Genomic DNA, 27,935 nt, shown 5'->3' with positions numbered 1-27,935 from the left:
CTTCAACTGAGGCCATTTCTGATGAGGCTTTAGTAAACAGTGGCTCGATCAACTACAGGTCCTGTGTCAGTGCTTTCCTGGATTTCTTTCCTTATATTGTTTTTCTAGGTGTCCTCTGTTTTTCTAGATTCCTCAGGACACACTGCACATAATGCCAAGTTTCCAGCTAATAGCTTTTTGGGAAAACTGTGTTACCTTTGATATCCTTCACAGATTCTACTAAAGAAATGGGAACAAATTGTGTTTTTATGACAGGCTGCAAGTAACAAAGTGTTTAAAGATACAATTTAAAATTGTTTCTTTGCTAAGTTGTCTGGCTAAAGGAGTGAGCCGAACAACAAGGAGTGCCATTAGGTGCCAGTTTTTATGCTCGAATGACTCATGGGTCAGTGCTAAGTGGCTTAATAAAAAAAATCCCCAAAACATTAATCTGAAAATAGTCAGTTACAAAAACTGATGAGTGAAAAATGAGTGGAAAGTATTTATAAAACCTTGAAAAAGATCAGAGAACTATTACTCAAGACCAGTGGAAAATATAAGAAATAAATTTAGACGTTTTTTATAATCGCTTTGTTGTTTGAATCAATTAAAGTCACACTACACAAACCAAGCCTCCGTATTTATTTGTGTTTGGATGTTCTGAGCAGACAGCTGGGACTTCCACTCAGCCTGACCCCTAGTGGTTGAACGATTTCTCAAGACCACTTTTAAAAAATAAGAAATAAAGTCTGTCTCCTTATAAGCAAAATATAAAGAAATGAGGTTTGACTCAGTGCTTTTGCACAATATTATACTAAGAAATCACAAGAAAAAAATAGCAGCTGCACAGCTAGTGATTGAATTTGTCTCATATTCAATTCTTAATTGAATTTATCACTTGAATAATCAGTCCTGTAAATGTCTCCTGTGATCTATTTACAGCTTGTTCCGACCTCTCATCCACAGTTTATCAGCCTGGCAGACCAACATGACAGACTTTGGCTACATGCTACTATGTTCTGCTTTAAACTCTACAGTTTCCTGTCCACAAAAAGGGGTTTTAATTCAGTTATGGCTCCCTGGCAACTGTATGACCCCCCCTGTTATTGCTGGAACCAGAAACTAACATCGTGATGGTCCTTGTCAGATTAGGCCAATCAATGACACACTGACCAGAGGACAGCGGAAAAAGAGAAAGAGGAAGAGGAGGAGTAGAAGGAGAAGGAGAACCGAGGGATGCGCGTGGATGTGTGTTTGTTGAGGGAGGGGGGCAGCTCCTCCCATAATTAAGTTAGTGTGCTGCGCTGGAGGTCCATGTTTACGGGGCAGACGAAGTAGTTTCCTTCACTCTGTGGAGACTGCAGGAGAAGCTCTCTCACTCTCTTCTGTCTCTGGTTATTTCTGCAACTCATCCCTCACTGCGCTGCGACTGGCTGACCTACACGAGGACAAGACGGGGGGTGAAGAAGCAGCAGCAACACCTGCCTAATCCTTCACTGCTGCCGCCATCCCTCCGTCCGTTCCCGCTTCCTGCCCAGTCTTGGACCTCGTCTCCGCCGATCTCTCCGCCACCCCCGCTGCCATCATGTGCGACTGTTTCCACCTGGCCTTTCCCAACTGGCACGCTGCCTCCTCTGGGACGAGTGGGTATCGTTATCTTTACGCTCTCTGCTCTCCTCCCCCCCTTGTTTTTTCTCCGTATGACTTAGCCCGTTCTCCCCAGAGCAATTCGCCGATTGAGCAGCAGGGTTCAGTAGTGCAGTGGGAGAGATTTTGTTTGCGTGCGTGCGTGTGATGGAGAGAGGCAGTGAGCGAGTGTAAGGCGGTTGGTGCTGATGCTGAGCTGTGTTGCTGGGTGTGTCTGCAGAGCGCAGGGGAGTGTTTGAAGATGTCATCATCGAGAGGATGTCAGGCAGCTCTGCGTTTCTCTCCTGCTCTGTTTGAAGCGCAGCCTGAAAGGCAAACAGACCTGATATTTTTACCGTGGCAGTTCAGCAAATCAGGGTTAAAAATAGAAACATGACAACTTAGACTGAAATAAAAAAACGAACAAACACTGAAATGTCTACAAAAAACATGCCCAAAATTCCCAGGAATATCTGTGATGAAAAATGAATCCAACAGCTCTGTATAATTTAATCTTGCATCCTTTTTCCTACTAACTTTGTTACCATTTGGAGTTTAAATGAACCAGATATAAATTTGTTTGGGTCAGGGTTAGTGGGCTTGGACCATATATAGTTTATGTGCACATGTGAAATATTTTTAAATTAACATTTTGTAGGAAATAACCCTGTTACACATTTGCAACATGTATGAGTCATTCTGTGTTTTGAGTTGAGTGGATGTTTTCTGGTGCACGGACTTTCTTCTTAAAATGTGCCTTACAAGCATAATTAGGGAAGGTGTTCTTACCAAGGCTGCAAAAAGTCAAACAGTGTAATGAGTTTCAGCAACATAAAAGGCTGATCAGATATTCAGGGTCAGGAGAAAACGATAAGCACGCTTATCTGAAGTTTCTATCGGCCTAATTATGAAAAATGTGTTTATAATAAACAGGAAATCTGTGTTTTTCATTAGTGGACATCCACGATTACACGGTGAAGACATTCCTTACTGTCTTGAAAAATGATGAGTTAAGGGCTCAGCTGATGCTTGCTGTAAAAAGGAGCATGAAACATCACATTACTGCTCCCCCTTTCTATTTCCCACAGTTCTCCTCATTTACTTCCATCTCTACTCTGAATTAAATCTCCCTCAAAATGATGCGAGGTTTGTTTTGCTTTGAGAAGCTTCAGGCAACGCTCAAGGTCAAAGAGAGAGAGAAATAAAAAAAGAGAGACAGGGAGGAAGTTATCCGGATAAGTGGCTGATCAACAAGACACTGGAAGCCAAAACGAACAATCCTGATCCATTATGGAGTATCACGCCTGAGTTGGACAAATTCATTTTTAATATGTGTGGACTGTTCCCATGTTTATTTTTGTTTAACAGCATGTCGTGGGAACACGGGCAGATTAGGATGCAAATTCCAGAGCTGTGACGAAACTCGCTGTAAGTTTGAAGCAGATTAATAGATTGAAAGCATGCGCTTTGGAGTCTCATGTTAATATAATCCATGCAGAAAATCTAATTCAGCTTTTTTTCCCTCCCTTGACTAAAATCCTATTATATTTTGGATCCCAGCAAACTGCTTCCAACTAAAAGGAGCTTGTGTCTGACTGTTGCACAGGAAAAAAACAAACAAAAACGGAGAGGAATCCAAATCCAGGAGCACAAATAATGAGCTGTATTACTTTATATTAGTTTAGTGAAGACTTCAGGGAGCTTTTAAAACAGGAAACACAAAGTAGAGCAGAGGGTGGTTATGTAAGAGATGAGCTGAGGACAATACAACACGATACAGTTAGGATTTGCAATGCAATTCTACAGTTTAGATTTTTGTTTACGATCTTATTTGAATCTTTACCCACATAAACAAGAATATGTAGGTTTATATGCCATTGCATTGCATTATTTAGTTTAAGTGCTCACACATCAGTGTTGCTTGAAAGCAGAGACGCCGGCCTGAGCCCGCAGAGATCAGCCACACCCAAATCCAGCACCAAATCATGCAGGTTCTGCACCACAAATGGCTTACTCATCTATGGAGGGTGCTTTGAATCTGAAAAATATAATAGAAAGTCAGATTGAAACATTAGGCTTTGCTTTCCTCTAACTTCTGATAAGTCAAACAAAAAATAAAAACTGTGCTTTCTGATTTTATTTTGACATGTTTAGTTGCAAATGTTCGGTGAATATGTGGGAAAGGAGTTTCTAAGAGTGCAGTGCCCGTAGCAGAGGCGGGAATAAAGAACATCCACCTTAAGTGGTGAATAACATAAGGAATGTATCAATCTGTCATTTCAGTCCCCCCGTAGTGTACAATGCACAAACACATCGCACACCATCCACAGTGAGTTACAGTTTTAACTGTGGATGAAAATCCAGATCAAATACTCCACAACACCATCACTGTGTTTCTGTATAATAACAGCACCAGGGTCTAGCCATGCTGGCACCTAAAGGCTGTATATTAAGGATGTAAGTTAAGGATGTGTATAAAGCTTACTTCTAGTGTAACACATGATGCTCACAAAGACAATTAGATGATGATGCTAAGCAAGCATCCTCTGTTTACCATCCCAGTTTTACATGTTTGTGTGCTATCATCTGTTGATTAGCACTACAATCAAACTGCAGTCAAGGTTAAAAGGCAGTCCTTCTATTAGCTGTTCAGAAAGTATCAGACCTAAACTGGTTGCCCGATGATGGATGGCACTAGATGGAAACTTCAGGTACTGCAAAACTTAAAATTAGCTGTGCCACAGCAATGGGAGCTCTTTTATGTCTTTACCCAAAAATCTGTTTACAGAGGCTTCAGTGATTAATGGATCTTTAATGTGTTTGTGCTTAGGTTTGTTTACAGAAAAGACTCAATAAGAACTTATCAAGAATCTACTTAGTAACTCTTTTAACTACTTTAACTAATTCTTCTGATTTGTCAGTTTTTTTTTAACCCACAGCTCTGACCAAACTGAACTTACACCTTGCAGTTTAATACTTATCACTGTTATTAATTTATTTACAATTTCTACCTGCGTAATGTGCTCTTACATATTTACAGAATTGTGATTTTTTTGTATACATCATGCAGTGTCAATAAACAAATCTTAATCTTCAGGATCTATTTCGTAGCTCTTCGATGATTAGCAATGAAACGTAAATTAAGTTTATTAAAGTACAAATGGTCTACATAGAGTTAGTGCATTACATATTCTCAAAATCTCCTTTTTTCTCTGAGTAACATGCAAAGAGTTAAATCTCTGAACCAAAGTTGTCTTGGGGGTTCTTGGAAAACAATATAGAGTGACACAACTTGAGGAAAGGTGTGACTGCGACCTTAAAGTGTCCCGCCTCCTTTGTCCGTCTTAGGCTGAAGAAATCATTTTATCCACTTCAGCAGCCACACTCACACCAGGAATGGTTAAGAGCAGTTTGGAGCTTTTCTTACTGACACAGTTTACGTTCAGGAGTTCAGCAAACAGCAGCTTAAGGTAGGTCAGCTGCTTGCTGTAACATCATGGGAAAATCTTTACTATTTTTGCCAGTCAGACCTGGTCTGAAAGAGAAGGATGTTGATGAGTGCATGAGAAGGATTCTTCTCTTTCACTCGCTATTTCAGGTAATGGTGTAGGCGGCTGTAAGGACTCTCACATTTTTATGTTTTTTAACATGTCTAGACTGTGTTGTGCTCACTCACTGAGTTCACAGAGAAAATCTTTTGAGATGAATAGATATATGTTGATAAATGTCCTCTTATGCTATTTCTAATCACATGAATCCACAATGACTTTATCAGACGTGAAAAAAAGCTGAGCTGGATTGTCTTTTCATTGCTCTTAAACTGTCTTGAAGGCTTAACCTTGAGGCAGCAACACATCCTGATGCAGTAAGAGGTTTTTAAACCATCACTCTCTTGCCCGAACTTTCTTCTAATGCACTTACACAGGCTGTGAGAGCTCTTCACATGACATACATTACTGTAATGCAGCGGGTGGGGTGTCAGTGTGATGGTGAGTTGAGAAACTATATGGATCTACCATATACACAGGCCAAATGTTGCACATATTTCTGTTATTTTAAGTCATTCTGTTTTTCATTGATGGCTTTAAAAGAAAACTTACTACAATAATTTGTTTTTGCTTCAAATAAGACTTTTGCTTGTAAATTACGATGCGGTGTTTGCACTAATGAAGTTGACACTTTCATTATGGTTTTTTGAGCTCCAAATTTAGCCACAGTTTAGTGTTTTTTGAGGTTTTGTCCTGCAACATATCAGCTATGCCCAAATAAAACACCTAAAGCACCTAGACCAGCGTTATTCCTGCAATGAAAATGATTTGTTTGTCCATGTAGCATTAATTTATTCAACTTTAAGTTCTACTGACAGTACTTTTTTTTTATCAGTACTTATATTTTTTAGTCAACAATACTATAAAACTACAGAAATCATACTGTATGCCTGTGTAATTCTCCACTCGACAAGCCTTGTTTTAAATGTACAACATCCCTGAAACAAAGGAACTCTCAAAATAACGTTAACGAATGGTTTATTTAAAAAGGAATTAACTTGAATAGAGCAGGTAATAATTATAATCTGGTAACTTGATTAATTTGGAGTCAGACTTTCCCTTTTTGGCAGCCTTGATGGGCTAAGCTGAGAGGTTGCAAAGTCCAATCTGTGGGTCAATACAGTGGATCACTTAACAGAGGCAGCAGCTCCCTGGAGGGAATTATTGCCAGGAAGAACTCTAAATAGTCTAATCATCGGCTCCAGAGTCTCCGAGCCTCAAAACAACTGCCAGGGGTCAGACTGGGTGGAAGTCTTATGCTTTGTCTTTGTGCAAATCATTTCTGTATTTTTTTTTATTCATACAACAAAAGGATTATAAAACACAAGTGTGAGCTACTTTTACATGGTGTCGTTTTCATACGAATAGAGGACAGAGGACAAAGGACAGTGATCCCTCTTGAATCATCCCTATTTTTTTATATTTTTCATTTTTATGTTTTTATATCTGAACATTTTCAGGGGCGTGTCTTTTAATTGTCTTTTAACATGTCTTTTAAAGCCACTTAACACTGACCTATGACTTATTCAATTATGAAAAGGGACCCAACTCAAGAGATGAACCAGTGTCTTGATACTTAGCAAAGAATCAGTTCTTTAGGCACTTTGTTACAAAAACACATCATGTTTTTCTGACACCTGTCAGAGGATATTTCAAGCTATGTTTAAGAGTAAAGGTGGTCATCCCAAATATTCATATGCATTAGGATTGTACACACATCTGTTTTTTCCTTTTATACTGTATTTCCAATATATGTTTATACAAGTTTCAATGGATCTCTGCAGCTATTTCACATGTTCCTATCAAAATGTAAAGAAATGAAAGGTGGCTCAAGACTTTTGCACATTACTGTATAATCTGCTACAATTAAATAAATTTCAATATTATGAATCGTGTTCAGTGCATTTTATTTGCTGTTTTTGTAAACGGAGGAGTGTGATTTTTTTGCCAGGTGCCTTTTTGCATGACATATTTGAGGTTTTGTAGTAACAGGACAGACTTTGTTTAGCTGCTGTGTGACAGGACTAAAATCACTTAATGCGATTTTCTATTTATTTAGGGGTTAATATGCAAAATATTTACGCAATAAACTTGTGCATGCAGAAAATGAAGCATTAGAGGTCAACAGTTTACGTTTAAAGTATTGCAATACACAGATGTCATATCAGATACTATGTTGTTGTGGTTTTTTTTTTTTCTGAACAGGACCTGGGCGACGGTTGCAAGGCCCAGAGCCTGCCACAGAGGACTCAGTAAGTGAATTTACTGTGACACAAAGTGACATGCTTGTTTTTTCTTCATTTCATTTCTTTGTTAGTTACTGTAAGTTTTGTGCTGTGACTTCATTTCATTCATTATTAATTTGAGCCATCTGCAGCTGGTGATATTGTCCACTTTAGTGCAGCTTTATATAATGATGTTGATTTTTTCAACATGAATACCGACATCTTTCCATGTGTCAGTATTCCTTCAAATTTTTGAAACCGGAGGGAAAAACTGTCACAACATAACATAACATAACATAACATAACATAACATAACATAACATGAGGGCATTATATTGTGTAAGTAAATGTGTCACTGTGAATGAGTGACAAGGGAGTAGGTGGTCCTACTGGGTCATCAACACTGTGGAATAATAACATTAAAGCTGTTAAATCAATAGTTCATATACTTCAGACTATAAAATTTTACATTTACAGATGTGTGTATTATGTCCTTACTGTTTTTGTCCTGTTTTTATATTTTTCTTTTCATTTTAATCCCCCTTTTCCATATTTAGCACATTTTCACCAACAAACAGCTGAAATGTTTCATTCCATAGAAGGAAATCTACTGTACGTTCTCAACGTTGTCATATGTTTTTAGGATTTTGTATTATACAGTGACAACAGACTGTATGAAGTAACGCGTCTAGATCACCAAAGTGATCAACAGTTCAGTTTCTGTTTGAAGGCGGTCACATATTCCTGTGCCTTAAAACTGGATCCACCATGTTTGATTGATAGATTATGATGTTGATGTTGGAGTCTGAGCTAATAAATACTGAACAACAGTTATTTTAACTTTACAGCAAAGCAAATAGAGACAAGACTTAGTGCTAATGGAAACTTTGCACAGATAGGCAAATAACAACAACCCATTACAACTTACACTTTTTATCAGAGAAGAAATTTGTACAAATCAGTGTATAGTATTTATACAGATTGGCTGACTAATATTTGTGCTGCACTGAAAAATGATCACATCAGTCTAATATAAACAAGGCTGTCACCGATCATGGGCTAGCAGCTGAAAAACAACAACTTTTGGTTAATTCTGGTTTGGATGATGGATGATGAAAATGAGAATCTACACTTCATTCTCACACACACACACACACACACACACACACACACACACACACACACACACACACACACACACACACACACACACACACACACACACAAAGTACACATGCACACAGTATTTTGCTCAAAGTGTTGGCCTGACAGACTAGCCAACGCTGCCATCTCAGGAAACACACCAATAATGTGACAGTTTTTAAATGCCAAATAGCTAAACACCCAGTCAGTGATGCTTTTGGCTAAACAAGGTGCTATCGCACTATCTGGGATCCAATTTTCCTCCATATCTTTTTTTTTTGTTGTTTATGCTGCAGGTGCAGCTGCATGAGTTTTAATAAGAAAACATTTTATATGCAGCTCAAGAAAATAGATGCTTTCTAGGCTTGATAATATCCAAATGAAATGATATGAAATTTCTTAGGGGTGATGATGAAAACAGGTTTGTTTTCATGTTTACTGACCTTATGTCCATGCAGATGTGTGATGAGCCATCTCAGTTCGCAGAGAGTGAGAGACCACGCCCACAAGGGTCATCTCCAGTTGAGGAGTATCCTGAGACTGAAAAATACAGTGACAGTGATAAAGAGGTACAGAGAAACACCACACATATTTTAAGTTACGTGTGCGCTTCATGTTTTAAGGTCCTACAACATCACTCGATCCCATATGAGTAAGCACTTGGCATGAACCAAGCTCAGCCCCCCCCCCCCCCCCCCCCCCCCCCAAAAAAAACTTTTAGCTTGTTTAGTCTTGAAAATCCAGTTAAGACAATAGAACAGAACATTGTTTACAATACAACCATGTCCAAAAAAATCAGGCTTCTCTGGCAGAAATAACTGGCTTTCTTTTAATTCTTCACCTCAGCTGGGAAATTATAACGCTGCTACTTCACTGCATGTAAACTCACAGTTATTGAATAGTCTGCGTGTAAGTCAACGGTCTATTTTTCAGGCCAAAAAATAAATGAAGTTAGAAAAACAAACTTGTGACTGAAAGAAAGAAGTTTGTGTATTCGACTCAGTTATACTCACACGGCTGCATGTCCTGAAATGACAAAAAAAAAAGGTGAAACTGAAGAAGACTGTTTCTGGACAGCATCCACATGAAAATGTAGAAACTGTGAAAGATAACATTGTGTTTTTATTAGTTGTTCTATTACTTACTTTCTATTACTTATTTCTCTTTACAGATTTGTGTGCTAATGTGTGGTCCAAGATGAGCTCTGCATTGTATAATATTGCAATAACTTGGCTACTCCCCTGTATAAATGAATGTACCCTCCTGATCTGAGTATTATAAGATTACTTTTTAAACCCCTTTGCTCCTCTTAAACTCCTTTTAGTGTGAAGCAGAGCATGACCCACGCCACAAAGGTGGGACTGGAAAGAAAGCTAAAAAGTCTGGGCTTGGGTCCATGTTTGAAAAGCGCTCTACTCCAAAGATGAGTAAACTCAAGGTGAGACATTTCTAGCTTTTCCTCTGTGTACTGCATTTGTAAATCCTTTCAAGCTATGCAACTGCAGAAAAAAAAAATCAGTGCTAAAGGTAAAATGACTGTCCTTTTTTTGCACTGGCAGGAAGCTGAGAGCCCTGAATCTGAGGTGATAGTGAAAACGGCCAAAGATGGATGTGCAGAGGGTCTCATTTATGGTGGAGGGGGAAAAGAAGGGATTTTCATTAAGGAAGTAGTGCCAGAGTCACCAGCCTCCAAAAATCTAAAACTGAAAGAAGGTAAACCTGCGGCTAAAAATTTGTCTCATTAAAATTATTATAGGTTTAAAGTCTCTATATTATTACATTACATTACTATGTATTATTACATTCTGTATTCTACTTGATTTTATGTTATGCTATTGTAGAATTTTTAATTTGCAATATTCAATTGACAATTACACTGCTCAAAAAATTAAAGGAACACTTTTAATAAGAGTAAAACATCAAGTCAGTCAAACTGCTGGGATACTGACGTGGTCAGATATGTAGCAGAGGGGCTTGCTAATCAGTTTCAGCTGCTTTGGTGCTAATGAAATCAACAACAGGTACACTAGAAGGGCAATGGTGCGACAAAACAGGAATGTTTTACAGGTTGAGGCAACCGAGATCCTGGGTTCCTCCTTGTAGGCAATGGTACCTGGAGGATGAATGAATTGATACCATTGACTGGTTCCTACACTCATCTGACCTAAATTCAACAGAACACCTCTGGGATGTTATGTTTCGGTCCATACAATGCTACCCCGTTGTAGGAACCTGGTAATGCCTTGGTCCAGATTTGGAAGGAGATCCCCCAGGACACCATCTGTTGTCTCACTGGAAGCATTGCCTGAATTTGTCATGCATGAATTCAAGCACAAAATGACACCCAACTACAACTGGCTGTCATTTTGAGCTGCTGCAATGAAATTTTGGCAAAATGGACTAGTCTGCTTTTTGAATTCAGCCCCCTGTAAGTTGATAATTTTTATTTCAATCAAATGATGAGGCCATTCATTCCTAACACATTACCCAGTTCTTATCAGCGTCGATATCCAGCATGATTTTTTTCCTCCCATTGAGATCTTATGTGTTTTCAAAGTGTTACTATAATTTTTTTAGCACTGTACGTTGAACACAAGCAAATGTTAATGTTATTCTTTATTTGATTTTTTTATTGAACACTTCAATTTTTATCAACTAAAAATGGGACTTAAAAGTCTGCTCATCAAAGTCCTTTTGAAATATTTTGTCTTGTCTACACAGGTGATCAGATTTTGAGTGCCACTGTGTATTTTGACAACATGTCATATGAGGATGCCATTCAGATTCTGGAGCATGCTCAGGCATATAAACTGAAGCTTTGCTTGAAGCGCAAGCCAGAGATCACAGAGACCGAACCAGCCATCGAATCTGACGTTATACCTGTAACTATTCTCAAAGTTGTCTGCTCAAACTCTTTGTTAGTTATTTTTATTTGTTAGTAACGACTTACCTTTAATTTTTATGCTTCTTAACAGGAAGAAGACCTCCACACTCCACAGATGAGAGAACAAGGAAAAACTAAAAGACGCGGAGAAGCTCGCATTTCGTGGCCCAAGTTTTCATCCTTTGGAAAAGGGCGAAAATCACGTTTTACAAGGTCTCACAGTTCCTCAGAGGCTGAGGAACAAAGAAAGCTTGAACTCAGCCCAACAACAAGCGACACAGAGTCACCAATAAAAACTCAGGATGCTCTCAAATACAAGAAAAAGCATAAAATAAAACTACCTGGTCTGACAAAGAGAGGCCGGATAAGTTCATCTGAGGAGCAGGACACAGATGTGCAAACTGGACAGATCAGTGGTGACACTCACCACACACAAGAATCTGATATGCTTTCACCTGAGTGCCTTGAAAGCCCCTCAGGAGAAATGCCTGAAGCCTATGTGAAAAAAGATCTGAAAGTAATGAAAGATGTGCAACTTGAAGAAACCAATCTAACGGTCCGTGAAGCTCAACCTATTCAACATAAGGTGGAACTTATCAGTATAGATAGCACTTTGAAAACAGCAGATTTAACTGTGGCTCTAGCAGATCAAGAAAGCCCCTCTCTTATCAAGTCCCCTGAGGGGAAAAAAAAGAAGAAAGAAAGGTCTGAATTAAAAATGAAAATTCTGGGGAAGGATAAATCACACAAGAAAGAAGCAAAAGCAAAATCGTCACCAAAAAGGCTAAAAACACTAGGGGCAAGTTTTGACTTAGCTGATCATCCTGAAAATGAAAAATCTGACTTAATCCCAAACTTTGAGTCACACACAGAAGATCCTGCTCTTTATGCTAAGGTGGAACATGATTTATCTGATGTTGCAGTTTCACAAAAAAATCCACAGAAAAGTGAAGCAAAAAGGCAGAAAGGCAAAGAAATCCAAGAAAAACACGAAGACAGAAGAACAGGGGAAACTGTCAAACTGACGAAACTCAGTTTGGGTGACGTTGGTGCTGAGGAAATCACAGATGATCCTTATAAGAGACTGGCAAAAAGCAGTGATTTCAGAACCCAACTTCCCAAACGGGAAGAGATTGAGATACCAGGTATGGAGGATAAGTCTGTGAAGACGAGAGCAAAAAGAATTAAAGAACCTAAGGTAAATTATACAGGACAGAATGGAGAATTTCAAGCGGAAACTGTGCAACTGTCAATTGATGTTGACAGTGTGAAAGAGGCAGTTTCTAAATTGCCTGGATATAAGCTGCCTAAAGTTGATACATCTGGCATGCCTATTCCAGAAGAAATTACTGTGATAGATGCAAATGCTCAAAGAATATCAGTGAAAACGCCTACAAAAGTGGTAGACACCAAAACAAAGCATGGAGCAAGTCTTACAAAATTTGACACAACTTCTTCTCTAAAAATTTCCAAGACTACAGTTAAGCTGTCACAGATCACAACCGGGCAATTAACCTCAGAGGATCTTTTAACTGAAACAACAGTAAAAACTTATAAGGAACATGAAACTAAGAAAAAACAAAGCAGCAAAGAGATTAAAACTGGGACCTATAAAAGAGAAGATATTATAATACCAGGAAAGGAAAGTTTAGAGAAAGTATCTAGTCTTCAGGCACATGTGGCTGATGAAACACGAGGAACAGAGGGTATCAACTCTGAATATGAATCAGATAAGAAATCAAAGAAGGCAAAGATGACAGTGCCTAGCTTTGGGATAGCAATGCCAGACATAAGAATCCCTAATATTGGAATTGTCTTGCCAAAACAAAATATCTTTCAGCAAAAAGGGGACACAACAAAAGGAGAAAAAGCTGAATTCCTCCGAGAAGTAACGACATCAAAAGATGAAATTAAAAAAGAAAAGGGGCAGAGTGAAGGAGTTGTATGTGAGGTTGTGATTCCTGAACTCAATAGCATTGAATACATTGACTCAGTAGATGGTTCACCAGCCAAAAAGGACAATGGCATTAGGCTTACAGGTTTTGATGTAAATCTTGAGTCAAAAACAAACGTGGATATTTCCCTGGCAAAAAGTGCAGAAACTGAAGAGCATGCAGTTAAATTGCCTCAATTTGGAGCTATTACTACATACATCAGTGTAAATGTGCCCGATGGAGATAAGCCTATAAACACTGATGAAGCTGAGACAAAAACTCTTGAAAGAGAGGGAAAGGGTAGCAAGTTTAAAGTGCCAAATGTTGGTATCTCCATGCCAAGGGCGAAAGGAATAAAAACGGATTCAAGTCTATCAAAGAAAGGTGTAGCTGTGACACCACCGCCTGAGACCGACGTTACACTTGGAAGTGTAGATGTTTGTATTGCAGAACGAATAATGGAGGCAGAAAAATATGACCAGGAAATAAAACATCCTCGGGCAGAAGGTGATTTTGATAGGCAAGGAGGCAAGTTCAAGATGCCAAAGTTAGGAATTGCAATGCCGAAAATAAAAGGGTCTGAATTTGACTTCAGTGCATCAGAGAAAAATGAAGATATGAAACTGTCAGAAACAAAACGGAAGGTGAAACCCTCTGATGCCGAAATTAGAGCTCCTGAAATGAAAGTTGTAGAAAAGTATGTAGACGAATCACCATCAAAATTTAAGATGCCAACGTTCAAGCTACCTAAATTTGGATCTCCTGTGGCCAACACCAGTCATGAAGTACATGATAAATTAAAAAACATTGAAATTTGTGAAACACAGCTGAAATCAACTGAAGGTGTCAATGTTAACATTCCAACACCAAATACTGATATTGTGGGATCATCTATTGATGTGAAAACAGTTGATGTCAAACCACAGACTGGAATTAAAACTAAAATCGATGTAAGTCTTGGGAGTGCAGAAGCTTTCTTTCCCCAGGAAAAGACTGGAGATGAAACCGAAGTACATGAAAGCAAGTTCAAATTGCCAAAATTTGGAATAACAATGCCAAAAGTAAAAGGACCAGAAGTTGATTTTAACTTATTGAAGAGAGATGTAGATGAAACACTTGAAGAAGCCAAAACTGATGCTGAACGTAAAAAACCCTCTGCTCAAATGGAAACCGAAGATCCTGATATTGAAGATCTGACAAAGGACAATGAGAACTCACTTTCAAAATTTAAGATGCCCACATTCAAACTACCAAAATTTGGAGTTGGTATCCCAAGTGCCACAACAGAAATACCTGATTTGGACACAGGTATCAAAATAGAAGGTGCTGATATTAGTATCCCTGAACAGGTTCTTGAAGTGAACATAGCAGCACCCAGCATTGAATTAAAAGAACATGAAGGCAAAGGAAGTAAGTTCAAATTGCCAAGTCTTGGATTTTCTGTCCCTCAAACAAAAGGACCGGACTTTGATTTAAATTCTTCAAAGAAAAGCATAGATATTACTCTTCCAGAAGCTGAAGTCAAACTCCCTGATGTTGAAGTTGAAAAAAATTCTGCTGAGGTTGAAATGAAAATTGAGACTAAGGAAAAAAAAGAATCACTATCAAAGGTTAAGATGCCAACATTCCACTTACCAAAACTTGGCATTGGTATCACAAGTGCAACAGCAAAAGTACCGGATATGGACAAATGTATCAAAATAGATGGTGCTGATATTAGTATCCCCGAAGAGGTTCTTGAAGTTAACATAGCAGCACCCAGCACTGAATTGAAAGAGCCTTCAATCTCCTTGAAAACCAGTGGATATGAACATGAAGTAAAAGGAAGTAAGTTCAAACTGCCAAGTCTTGGATTTTCTGTCCATCAAGACAAAGCGCCTGACATTGATTTAAGCTCATCAAAGCAAGACGTACATATTACACTTCCAGAAGCTACAGCTGAAGTCAAGCTCCGTGATGTTGAAGTAGAGAAACCTTCTGTTGAAACTGAAATTGAAGCTCCTGAGTTCAAAGTTGAGACAAAAGACAAGAAAGGATCACCATCAAAGTTTAAGATGCCTCCATTCCAATTACCCAAATTTGGCATTGGTATCACAAGTGCAACAGCAGAGGTACCGGATATGGAGAAAGGTATCAAAATAGAAGGTGCTGATATTGAGATTCCTGAAGAGGTTCTTGAAGTTAACATTGCAGCACCCAGCACTGAATTGAAAGAACTTCCAATCTCCTTGGAAACCAGTGAATCTGAATATGATGGAAAAGGAAGTAAGTTCAAGCTGCCAAGTCTTGGATTGTCTGTCCCAAAAAGAAAAGGGCCTGACACTGATTTAAGCTTATCAAAGAAAGATGTAGATGTTACACTTCCAGAAGCTAAAGCTAAAGTCACACTACCTGATATGGAAGTGGAAACTGAAGCTCCTGAGTTCAAAGTTGAGACAAAAGACAAAAAAGGATCACCATCAAAGTTTAAGATGCCAACATTCAAATTACCCAAATTTGGTGCCCGTGACACAAGTGCAACAGCAGAGGTACCGGATATGGACAAAGGCATAAAAATAGATGGTGGTGATATTAGTATCCCTGAAGAGGTTCTTGAAGTTAACATAGCAGCACCCAGCACTGAATTCAAAGAACCTTCACTCACCCTGAAAACTACAGGAGCTGAACGTGAAGGCAAAGGAAGTAAGTTCAAACTGCCAAGTCTTGGATTGTCTGTCCCTGAAACCAAAGTACCTGACATTGATTTAAGCTTATCGAAGAAAGACGTAGATGTTACATTTCCAGAAGCCAAAGCTGAAGCCAAACTCCCTGATTTTGAAGTAGAGAAACCTTCTGTTGAAGTGGAAACTGAAGCTCCTGAGTTCAAAGTTGAGACAAAAGATAAAAAAGGATCACCATCAAAATTTAAGATGCCTACATTCAAATTACCCAAATTTGGCATTGGTATCCCAAGTGCCACAGCAAAAGTACCTGATTTGGACACAGATGTTAAAGTAGATGGTGGTGATATTAGTATCCCTGAGGAGGTTCTTGAAGTCAACATTGCAGCACCCAGCACTGAATTCAAAGAACCTTCACTCACCCTGAAAACTGCAGGAGCTGAACATGAAGGCAAAGGAAGTAAGTTCAAACTGCCAAGTCTTGGATTGTCTGTCCCTCAAGCCAAGGGACCTGACATTGATTTAAGTTTATCAGAGAAAGACGTAGAAGTTACACTTCCAGAAGCCAACGCTGAAGTCAAACTCCGTGATGTTGAAATTGAAAAATCTTCTGTTGAAGTGGAAATTGAAGCTCCTGAGATAAAGATTGAAACAAAGGGAAAGAAAGGATCACCATCAAAGTTTAAGATGCCAACATTCCAACTGCCAAAATTTGGAGTGGGTATCACAAGTACAACAGCAGAGGTACCGGATATGGAGAAAGGCATAAAAATAGATGGTGCTGATATTGAGATTCCTGAAGAGGTTCTTGAAGTTAACATAGCAGCACCCAGCACTGAATTCAAAGAACCTTCACTCACCCTGAAAACTGCAGGAGCTGAACATGAAGGAAAAGGAAGTAAGTTCAAACTGCCAAGTCTTGGATTGTCTGTCCCAAAAACAAAAGGGTCTGACATTGATTTAAGCTTATCGAAGAAAGACGTAAAAGTTACACTTCAAGAAGATAAAGCTGAAGTCAAACTCCCTGATGTTGAAGTAGAGAAACCTTCTGTTGAAGTGGAAATTGAAGCTCCTGAGATAAAGATTGAAACAAAGGGAAAGAAAGGATCACCATCAAAGTTTAAGATGCCAACATTCCAAATTCCAAAATTTGGAGTGGGTGTCACAAGTGCAACAGCAGAGGTACCGGATATGGACAAAGGCATAAAAATAGATGGTGCTGATATTAAGATTCCTGAAGAGGTTCTTGAAGTTGGCGTTGCAGCACCCAGCACTGAATTAAAAGAACCTTCAATCTCCTTGAAAACCAGTGGATCTGAACATGAAGGAAAAGGAAGTAAGTTCACACTGCCAAGTCTTGGATTGTCTGTCGCAAAAACCAAAGGGCCTGACATTGATTTAAGCTTAACGAAGAAAGATGTAGATGCTGCACTTCCAGAAGCTAAAGCTGAAGTCAAACTCCCTGATGTTGAAGTAGAGAAACCTTCTGTTGAAATTGAAGCTCCTGAGTTCAAAGTTGAGACAAAAGATAAAAAAGGATCACCATCAAAATTTAAGATGCCTACATTCAAATTACCCAGATTTGGCATTGGTATCCCAAGTGGTACAGCAAAAGTACCTGATTTGGACACAGATGTTAAAGTAGAAGGAGCTGATATTAGTATACCTAAAGAGGTTCTTGAAGTTAACATAGCAGCACCCAGCACTGAATTCAAAGAACCTTCACTCACCCTGAAAACTACAGGAGCTGAACATGAAGGAAAAGGAAGTAAGTTCAAACTGCCAAGTCTTGGATTGTCTGTCCCTCAAGCCAAAGGACCAGATATCAATTTAAGTTTATCAAAGAAAGATGTAGATATTACACTTCCAGAAGCCAAAGCTGAAGTCAAGCTCCCTGATGTTGAAGTTGAAAAACCTTCTGTTGAAGTGGAAATTGAAGCTCCTGAGATAAAGATTGAAACAAAGGGAAAGAAAGGATCACCATCAAAGTTTAAGATGCCAACATTCCAATTGCCAAAATTTGGAGTGGGTGTCACAAGTGCAACAGCAGAGGTACCGGATATGGAGAAAGGCATAAAAATAGATGGTTCTGATATTGAGATTCCTGAAGAGGTTCTTGAAGTTAACATTGCAGCACCCAGCACTGAATTAAAAGAACCTTCAATCTCCTTGAAAACCAGTGGATCTGAACATGAAGGAAAAGGAAGTAAGTTCAAACTGCCAAGTCTTGGATTGTCTGTCCCTCAAACCAAAGGGCCTGACATTGATTTAAGCTTATCAAAGAAAGATGTAGATGCTGCACTTCCAGAAGCTAAAGCTGAAGTCAAACTCCCTGATGTTGAAGTAGAGAAACCTTCTGTTGAAGTGGAAATTGAAGCTCCTGAGATAAAGATTGAAACAAAGGGAAAGAAAGGATCACCATCAAAGTTTAAGATGCCAACATTCCAAATTCCAAAATTTGGAGTGGGTGTCACAAGTGCAACAGCAGAGGTACCGGATATGGACAAAGGCATAAAAATAGATGGTGCTGATATTAAGATTCCTGAAGAGGTTCTTGAAGTTGGCGTTGCAGCACCCAGCACTGAATTAAAAGAACCTTCAATCTCCTTGAAAACCAGTGGATCTGAACATGAAGGAAAAGGAAGTAAGTTCACACTGCCAAGTCTTGGATTGTCTGTCGCAAAAACCAAAGGGCCTGACATTGATTTAAGCTTAACGAAGAAAGATGTAGATGCTGCACTTCCAGAAGCTAAAGCTGAAGTCAAACTCCCTGATGTTGAAGTAGAGAAACCTTCTGTTGAAATTGAAGCTCCTGAGTTCAAAGTTGAGACAAAAGATAAAAAAGGATCACCATCAAAATTTAAGATGCCTACATTCAAATTACCCAGATTTGGCATTGGTATCCCAAGTGGTACAGCAAAAGTACCTGATTTGGACACAGATGTTAAAGTAGAAGGAGCTGATATTAGTATACCTAAAGAGGTTCTTGAAGTTAACATAGCAGCACCCAGCACTGAATTCAAAGAACCTTCACTCACCCTGAAAACTACAGGAGCTGAACATGAAGGAAAAGGAAGTAAGTTCAAACTGCCAAGTCTTGGATTGTCTGTCCCTCAAGCCAAAGGACCAGATATCAATTTAAGTTTATCAAAGAAAGATGTAGATATTACACTTCCAGAAGCCAAAGCTGAAGTCAAGCTCCCTGATGTTGAAGTTGAAAAACCTTCTGTTGAAGTGGAAATTGAAGCTCCTGAGATAAAGATTGAAACAAAGGGAAAGAAAGGATCACCATCAAAGTTTAAGATGCCAACATTCCAATTGCCAAAATTTGGAGTGGGTGTCACAAGTGCAACAGCAGAGGTACCGGATATGGAGAAAGGCATAAAAATAGATGGTGCTGATATTGAGATTCCTGAAGAGGTTCTTGAAGTTAACATTGCAGCACCCAGCACTGAATTAAAAGAACCTTCAATCTCCTTGAAAACCAGTGGATCTGAACATGAAGGAAAAGGAAGTAAGTTCAAACTGCCAAGTCTTGGATTGTCTGTCCCTCAAACCAAAGGGCCTGACATTGATTTAAGCTTATCAAAGAAAGATGTAGATGCTGCACTTCCAGAAGCTAAAGCTGAAATCAAACTCCCTGATGTTGAAGTAGAGAAACCTTCTGTTGAAGTGGAAATTGAAGCTCCTGAGTTCAAAGTTGAGACAAAAGATAAAAAAGGATCACCATCAAAGTTTAAGATGCCTACATTCAAATTACCCAGATTTGGCATTGGTATCCCAAGTGCCACAGCAAAAGTACCTGATTTGGACACGGATGTTAAAGTAGATGGTGGTGATATGAGTATCCCTGAAGAGGTTCTTAAAGTTAACATAGCAGCACCCAGCACTGAATTCAAAGAACCTTCACTCACCCTGAAAACTACAGGAGCTGAACATGAAGGAAAAGGAAGTAAGTTCAAACTGCCAAGTCTTGGATTGTCTGTCCCTCAAGCCAAAGGACCAGATATCAATTTAAGTTTATCAAAGAAAGATGTTGATGTTACACTTCCAGAAGCCAAAGCTGAAGTCAAACTCCGTGATGTTGAAATTGAAAAACCTTCTGTTGAAGTGGAAATTGAAGCTCCTGAGATAAAGATTGAAACAAAGGGAAAGAAAGGATCACCATCAAAGTTTAAGATGCCAACATTCCAAATTCCAAAATTTGGAGTGGGTGTCACAAGTGCAACAGCAGAGGTACCGGATATGGACAAAGGCATAAAAATAGATGGTGCTGATATTGAGATTCCTGAAGAGGTTCTTGAAGTTGGCGTTGCAGCACCCAGCACTGAATTAAAAGAACCTTCAATCTCCTTGAAAACCAGTGGATCTGAACATGAAGGAAAAGGAAGTAAGTTCAAACTGCCAAGTCTTGGATTGTCTGTCGCAAAAACCAAAGGGCCTGACATTGATTTAAGCTTAACGAAGAAAGATGTAGATGCTGCACTTCCAGAAGCTAAAGCTGAAGTCAAACTCCCTGATGTTGAAGTAGAGAAACCTTCTGTTGAAATTGAAGCTCCTGAGTTCAAAGTTGAGACAAAAGATAAAAAAGGATCACCATCAAAATTTAAGATGCCTACATTCAAATTACCCAGATTTGGCATTGGTATCCCAAGTGGTACAGCAAAAGTACCTGATTTGGACACAGATGTTAAAGTAGATGGTGGTGATATTAGTATCCCTGAAGAGGTTCTTGAAGTCAACATAGCAGCACCCAGCACTGAATTCAAAGAACCTTCACTCACCCTGAAAACTGCAGGAGCTGAACATGAAGGAAAAGGAAGTAAGTTCAAACTGCCAAGTCTTGGATTGTCTGTCCCTCAAGCCAAAGGACCAGATATCGATTTAAGTTTATCGAAGAAAGATGTTGATGTTACACTTCCAGAAGCCAAAGCTGAAGTCAAACTCCGTGATGTTGAAATTGAAAAACCTTGTGTTGAAGTGGAAATTGAAGCTCCTGAGATAAAGACAGAAACAAAGGGAAAGAAAGGATCACCATCAAAGTTTAAGATGCCAACATTCCAAATTCCAAAATTTGGAGTGGGTGTCACAAATGCAACAGCAGAGGTACCGGATATGGACAAAGGCATAAAAATAGATGGTGCTGATATTAAGATTCCTGAAGAGGTTCTTGAAGTTGGCGTTGCAGCACCCAGCACTGAATTAAAAGAACCTTCAATCTCCTTGAAAACCAGTGGATCTGAACATGAAGGAAAAGGAAGTAAGTTCACACTGCCAAGTCTTGGATTGTCTGTCCTAAAAACCAAAGGGCCTGACATTGATTTAAGCTTATCGAAGAAAGATGTGCATGTTACACTTCCAGAAGCCAAAGCTGAAGTCAAACTCCCTGATGTTGAAGTAGAGAAACCTTCTGTTGAAGTGGAAATTGAAGCTCCTGAGTTCAAAGTTGAGACAAAAGATAAAAAAGGATCACCATCAAAATTTAAGATGCCTACATTCAAATTACCCAGATTTGGCATTGGTATCCCAAGTGGTACAGCAAAAGTACCTGATTTGGACACGGATGTTAAAGTAGATGGTGGTGATATTAGTATCCCTGAAGAGGTTCTTGAAGTTAACATAGCAGCACCCAGCACTGAATTCAAAGAACCTTCACTCACCCTGAAAACTGCAGGAGCTGAACATGAAGGCAAAGGAAGTAAGTTCAAACTGCCAAGTCTTGGATTGTCTGTCCCTCAAGCCAAAGGACCAGATATCGATTTAAGTTTATCAAAGAAAGATGTAGATGTTACACTTCCAGAAGCCAAAGCTGAAGTCAAACTCCCTGATGTTGAAATTGAAAAACCTTCTGTTGAAGTTGGAATTGAACCTCCTGAGATAAAGATTGAAACAAAGGGAAAGAAAGGATCACCATCAAAGTTTAAGATGCCAACATTCCAACTGCCAAAATTTGGAGTTGGTGTCACAAGTTCAACAGCAGAGGCACCGGATATGAGGAATGGTATGAAAATAGATGGTGTTGATATTGAGATTCCTGAAGAGGTTCTTGAAGTTAACATTGCAGCACCCAGCACTGAATTAAAAGAACCTTCAATCTCCTTGAAGACCAGTGGATCTGAACATGAAGGAAAAGGAAGTAAGTTCAAACTGCCAAGTCTTGGATTGTCTGTCCCTCAAACCAAAGGGCCTGACATTGATTTAAGCTTATCGAAGACAGACGTAGATGTTACACTTCCAGAAGCTAAAGCTGAAATCAAACTCCCTGATGTTGAAGTAGAGAAACCTTCTGTTGAAGTGGAAATTGAAGCTCCTGAGTTCAAAGTTGAGACAAAAGATAAAAAAGGATCACCATCAAAATTTAAGATGCCTACATTCAAATTACCCAAATTTGGCATTGGTATCCCAAGTGCCACAGCAAAAGTACCTGATTTGGACACAGATGTTAAAGTAGATGGTGGTGATATTAGTATCCCTGAGGAGGTTCTTGAAGTCAACATTGCAGCACCCAGCACTGAATTCAAAGAACCTTCACTCACCCTGAAAACTGCAGGAGCTGAACATGAAGGAAAAGGAAGTAAGTTCAAACTGCCAAGTCTTGGATTGTCTGTCCCTCAAACAAAAGGGCCTGACATTGATTTAAGTTTATCAAAGAAAGATGTAGATGTTACACTTCCAGAAGCCAAAGCTGAAGTCAAGCTCCCTGATGTTGAAATTGAAAAACCTTCTGTTGAAGTTGGAATTGAACCTCCTGAGATAAAGATTGAAACAAAGGGAAAGAAAGGATCACCATCAAAGTTTAAGATGCCAACATTCCAAATTCCAAAATTTGGAGTTGGTGTCACAAGTTCAACAGCAGAGGCACCGGATATGGACAAAGGTATGAAAATAGATGGTGCTGATATTGAGATTCCTGAAGAGGTTCTTGAAGTTGGCGTTGCAGTACCCAGCACTGAATTAAAAGAACCTTCAATCTCCTTCAAAACCAGTGGATATGAACATGAAGTAAAAGGAAGTAAGTTCAAACTGCCAAGTCTTGGATTGTCTTTCCCTCAAACAAAAGGGCCTGACATTGATTTAAGCTTATCGAAGAAAGATGTAGATGTTACAGTTCCAAAAGCCAAAGCTGACAAAGCTGGTAAGGCCCCTGAGGAAGACATCAGCATTGATGTTCCCGGAGTTGATGTCATACTACCAGAAGTCAAAACAGATGTACATCTTCCAGATACCGACCTTAAAGAATCCTCACATATTATCATAGAGGGGGGAACCGATACAAACCTTGAGGCTAAATTGAAAAAGCCAAGATTTTCATTGCCAAAATTTTCATTTTCCAAGCAAAGTGTAAAAGACCCTGAAGTCGATATCAGTCTCCCAAAAACTGATGTTATTTTTCTGCAAGGTGATATAGTCAAACAACCTGACAATGAGTTCAGTATGGAAGTAAGTGATGTGAATAAAGGAATTAAAATTGATGCAGCACCCGGCATTGACTCTGAAGGTTTAGCTGTAGATGTGAAAGCTAAAGGAGGTGAGATATCTGGAAGCAAGTTTAAAATGCCAAATCTGGCCATCTCAATGACCAAAGTTAAAAGTCCTGAAACAGATTTAAGTTTATCAAAGAAAGATGTTGATATTTCCTTACCAGAGGTAACAGCTGACATCAAACTACTCCATATTGAAGGCAAAGAAACTGAGGGTTCTACTTCATTACCGGAAACACCTACAATTGAGGCCGAAGTCAAGTCAAAACGACCAAGTTGGACATTTCCAAAATTTTCCTTTTCAAGGACAGCCGATAAGGCCCCAGCTATTGATGTCAAAATTGAAACACCCAAAGCTGAGATTATATCAAGCAAAACAGAAGTCTGTCTAGCAGAAGCTGAAATCAAAGGACCTTCAATGGAAGAACCACCTGCTGAAGAAACTGAAACAAACTTGAAAAAACCTAAATTTTCACTTCCGAGATTTTCTTTTTCAAAGTCAAGTATTAAAGAATCGGAGTTAAGTGATGAGCTTCCACAAGCTGATGTTTCTGTTTCAGAGGGAGAAATAAAAGTTAAACAACCTGAAATGGAAATTAAAGCTCCTGAGAAAGAAGCTGGGCAAGGAAGCCCATTTAAGTTCCCAAATTTAGGCATTGTACAAACAAAACCAAAGGGACCTGAAGTGGATTTAAAATCATCAATAAACAATGTAGACAGCAAACGGCCAGAAATAAAAGCAGAGGTCAAAATCTCAGAAGAAGTCAAACAATCTTCATCTAGTTTGGGAATCAAGTCTTCTGAGACAAAAGCAAAATCAAAAGATGCTGAAGGATCCCCTTTAAAAGAAAAAATTTCACCACTGAAAATGCCAAAATTTAGCAGTGCTTCCTTTGACGTTACCATGGAAGCACCCAAAACAGGAAAAGTAATTGACATTCATGGATCTAAACCTAAGGAGGATATTTCTGTCACCGACAAAGATTCGATTGTTAATATTAAAATGGATTATTCCAAAGGTATAATATCAGAATCCGAAACACCCAAGACTGAGACTGATGTTGTGGGTCTTCCATCACCAAGTAAATTCAAACTACCATCTTTTAAAATGCCCAGGCTTAGCTTCTCAAAGTCTAAACCTGAAGAGGAACAGCTTCCTGCTGAAATAGAAGATAAAGAAGCTCAACTGGAAATGGAAGTTGAAACAAAAGGAGAAAGTAAATCACCAAAAATGATTCTGACATCATTTGGTGAGATCCTAAAGACTATTGATGTTGAATTTGATGTTCCAAAAGCAGACCAAGTTGAAGAAAATCTTGTAGTCTCAAAAGAAGTTCAAGAAATAGGCGAACATGCTGGAAAGCAATTAGAAGCAAAGGAAAAAGGAGCAAGTACCATACAAGATATTTCCAAGAGTCCCGAGAGGACAGGTTGGTTTAAATTTCCTAAGTTTGGCCTGTCTTCCCCTTCAGAAGCCCCCAGTGCTCCTGAGAAATGTGAACAAAAGGATGAAAAGAGTCCAGTAGGGGGAATGGGGGACGAGGAAATTAGCCCCACCTTTTCTGTCCAATCATCGGATGCCTTCGCTGATATAAGTTCTGCAGTCACAAGTGAGCATGTTGGCCCATCCATATCTTCCCCAACAAAGGTAACTGTCAAATATTCTGATCCAAATGTTGCTACTGAGCTTGAAGAGACACACAGTAACATCTTTACTTCGGCCACGAGGACTGAACTGATCTCAGTTCAGCCTAACTTACCGGAGAAAATCACTATTCTGTCCTCTGGAATATCATCGTCATCAGAAGACACGTGCAGATTGGAATCGGGAAAACTACACGTCATTACAACAAATATACAAGCAACCCCAGAAGCACAGCATGCCCAGTTACTAACTGATATTGAAGCTGAATTAGCTGAAGGCCTTCCCTTAAAATCAGAAGCTAATGAAACTACATCATGGACTGTGGAAGGCTCAGACAGTGGCAACAGAGCGGTGTTTGAGAGGCACTTAGTGACGAAAACCTCAACTGAAAGAAGTGAAAGCAGAGAGACAATTGTTATAACCAAACAAATTACTCATGTATTTGACTCTTCTGAGCCCATCTCTGGTGAGACAGCGTCATCTATACAGCGACTGAGAGACTCTGTGCACTCTGAGAAAATGAGGTTCTTTGACGATGCTGAGAAGTGAGGCAACTGGAAATAATTCATGTGTAAAGATACTATTTCTCTTTGCCTAGACCTGAATGTCAGAGGAGACAAGTGAATGAAAACATGCTGGAAACTGGGAAAGGAAGTTAGCATGTTTAACTTACCGATCACAGAGAACAATCTGTCAGTGTTCAGGCATTACAACATGATGGTGATGTGCTGTGCTATGATGCTGACCTACAAAAAAAATATGCATTCCTGTAATTCACGCTGACAGTCTGTTGAAGATACTAACAATGTGTATAACTGTGTCCTTACTTCAAATTGTAGCAAGGCCTTAGCAAATATCCTTGCTCAAGATGCAGAATGTTTGACTTTTGCTTACCAAAATCTCTAAAACTCATTTTGCAGTTTTTCACTATTGACTAATTTACTTGTGTGTGTACTTTACAAAATGATAATCACCAGTGCCGTCAACTAAAATTTCTGACTGTTTGAGACTGATGCAAAAATCAATTTATTTTACTGACATTCCAAATTGTGTTTACAGTAATTTCACTATAACGCTTACAGTAGCATAATGCAGTTAAGATAGAACAAAGAATATGTACGTATTGCACCAAGATACTGTTGTCGCTGTAGCTAAAATGTAAAGAGACAATAGCAATGCAAAGCTGAAATGAAAAGCATATGATCAAACAGAGCAAATGTACTGCTAAAACTATATTTTTTATTAATACTTTGCTACTTTGAACCTAATTTGCCACACTAGAAATCTGTCTGGACTCTGTTTTCTTTCCATATCTCTGTACAAAGTGGGGCTATTGAACCGGCTATATAAATAGCTTTTAATGACCTTTGAAATTTTATTGGATAACTGCTCGTGTTTGTATTCTGATAGGCTTTAACTTAACTTGTTTGCAAAGTTATAGACAATAAATGCTATTATATCCAAAACTATGTTTGTGTGTGTGTTTGTGTGTCTATAGTGAAATTAATAAAAAGCACAGTTTTCAATCTGTAGTCAATATGTTTGCACACTAGATGGAGACAAAGTTCATAACTATGGTAACATATCATCACGAATATGCTTCATGTTATATACAGATAATTCACAGTTTACTGTGTGAATAAGTCCCTGTGCACAGTGTGAAACTGTGTTAGCTTAACTACAGATTTCCTTGTTATGGCCTTTTTTACAGCAATTGAAATTCCTTCACAAACCTCATTTAAATATCATGAAATATACAGAACAAGAAAAAAAAGCTTCTTCCACTCCAACTTTGAAAATGTAAAACGTATCAGTATACCTTACAATTACACCATAGCGTGCCAACTATCAAGCACTCACTCGTTGTCTACGCTCACCGAATTGTTATGTGCTGCCTTCAAGAGCGTCCCGTCACTTCCTTCTTTCTTCCGGAAACGATGTTAAAATTATTGCTGGTGCAGGTTTCTCGCGTCCTGTGTTTCACAGAGAAACTGCATGTGTATAAAATTAGACCCTAATCACACATTGGCCATAAATGTGTCTCACAGCATCAAAATATTCATCAACTCTAATTAAAACATAGTTTGTCAAATGGAAATATCCAACAGACTCTTGTAGGAAATTTGAAACGAATGTGTCTTGCAAGTCGTTTTTCTTTGTCATCTAAGAAACATCAACTACACGTATGTGGACATGTGTATCAATAATATGTACATCATAAAGTTGTTTCCAAATTTATTTTAAAACCATGTTCTTTTAAAAGAACTTACTGGTGTCTATCTTTCATCTAGACACTGAACCTATTTGCAGTGACTATTTAAGTCTCAGAAACATTAAACCATCTACATCAGGAATGCCAAACTTATTTTATATCCTGGGTGTCTCAAACATAATAAATATAGCAGAGAGTAAAAAAGGGTAAAAACCCTTTCTGCTATTTTATCTAATATTTAACTACTACGGCAATGCATGGCGATGGGGGACATCTGCATCAATAGGAAAAGCTGTTAAACTATAATACAGTTAAGTTCAATCTCTTTGACATTTTCCAAAAGCTTTCCAGTTGCTTGGATTGGAGTCTTTCCCTGGCTGATTCTGGCCCGTGGGCCTTATGTTTGGCATCCCTAATTTTGATTACCCCCCCCCCCCCCCCCATCCCCACCCAAAAACAAAACAAAAACAAAAAGCTACACATTCTGTGGAATAATACTAATTTTGGGTATTTTAAAAGTTATTATTATCATTATTATTATTATTATTACTTAGATACAGTAGTTATTTATTGCTATTCAGTTATTTTCAGGAATGTA

The 27,935-nt window shown here is 38.8% G+C and overlaps 1 protein-coding gene and 1 long non-coding RNA gene across 3 annotated transcripts; one reads left to right on the top strand and one right to left on the bottom strand.

The window, feature by feature from the left end:
- Positions 1-26,531, top strand: LOC146646140 (uncharacterized). Of its 2 annotated transcripts, XM_085392302.1 has the most exons (8): positions 1-1,622; positions 7,359-7,405; positions 8,980-9,090; positions 9,846-9,959; positions 10,081-10,234; positions 11,243-11,403; positions 11,497-23,134; positions 23,654-26,531. In XM_085392302.1, exons 1-8 carry the CDS (start codon positions 1,565-1,567, stop codon positions 25,672-25,674), a joined length of 14,304 nt encoding a protein of 4,767 aa, XP_085248428.1. In that variant the 5' UTR covers positions 1-1,564; the 3' UTR covers positions 25,675-26,531. The 2 variants fall into 2 exon arrangements, with proteins under 2 accessions (XP_085248428.1, XP_085248427.1); XM_085392301.1 differs by having other exon boundaries at positions 11,497-26,531.
- LOC146646139 (uncharacterized) lies at positions 9,538-27,035 on the bottom strand. The gene is made up of 3 exons (XR_014908896.1): positions 27,003-27,035; positions 25,799-25,871; positions 9,538-9,620 (listed from the first exon to the last, which is right to left on the bottom strand). It is a non-coding gene; the product is annotated as an uncharacterized LOC146646139 (long non-coding RNA).
- Positions 27,036-27,935: the final 900 nt, after the last annotated feature.

The sequence above is a fragment of the Rhamphochromis longiceps genome, linkage group LG19, assembly GCF_057381845.1.
Source record: "Rhamphochromis longiceps isolate RC_006_pf linkage group LG19, R_longiceps_female_GT1.1, whole genome shotgun sequence".
In the NCBI taxonomy this organism is placed as follows: Eukaryota; Metazoa; Chordata; class Actinopteri; order Cichliformes; family Cichlidae; genus Rhamphochromis; species Rhamphochromis longiceps.
This window is presented reverse-complemented; position numbering and strand designations above follow the sequence as displayed.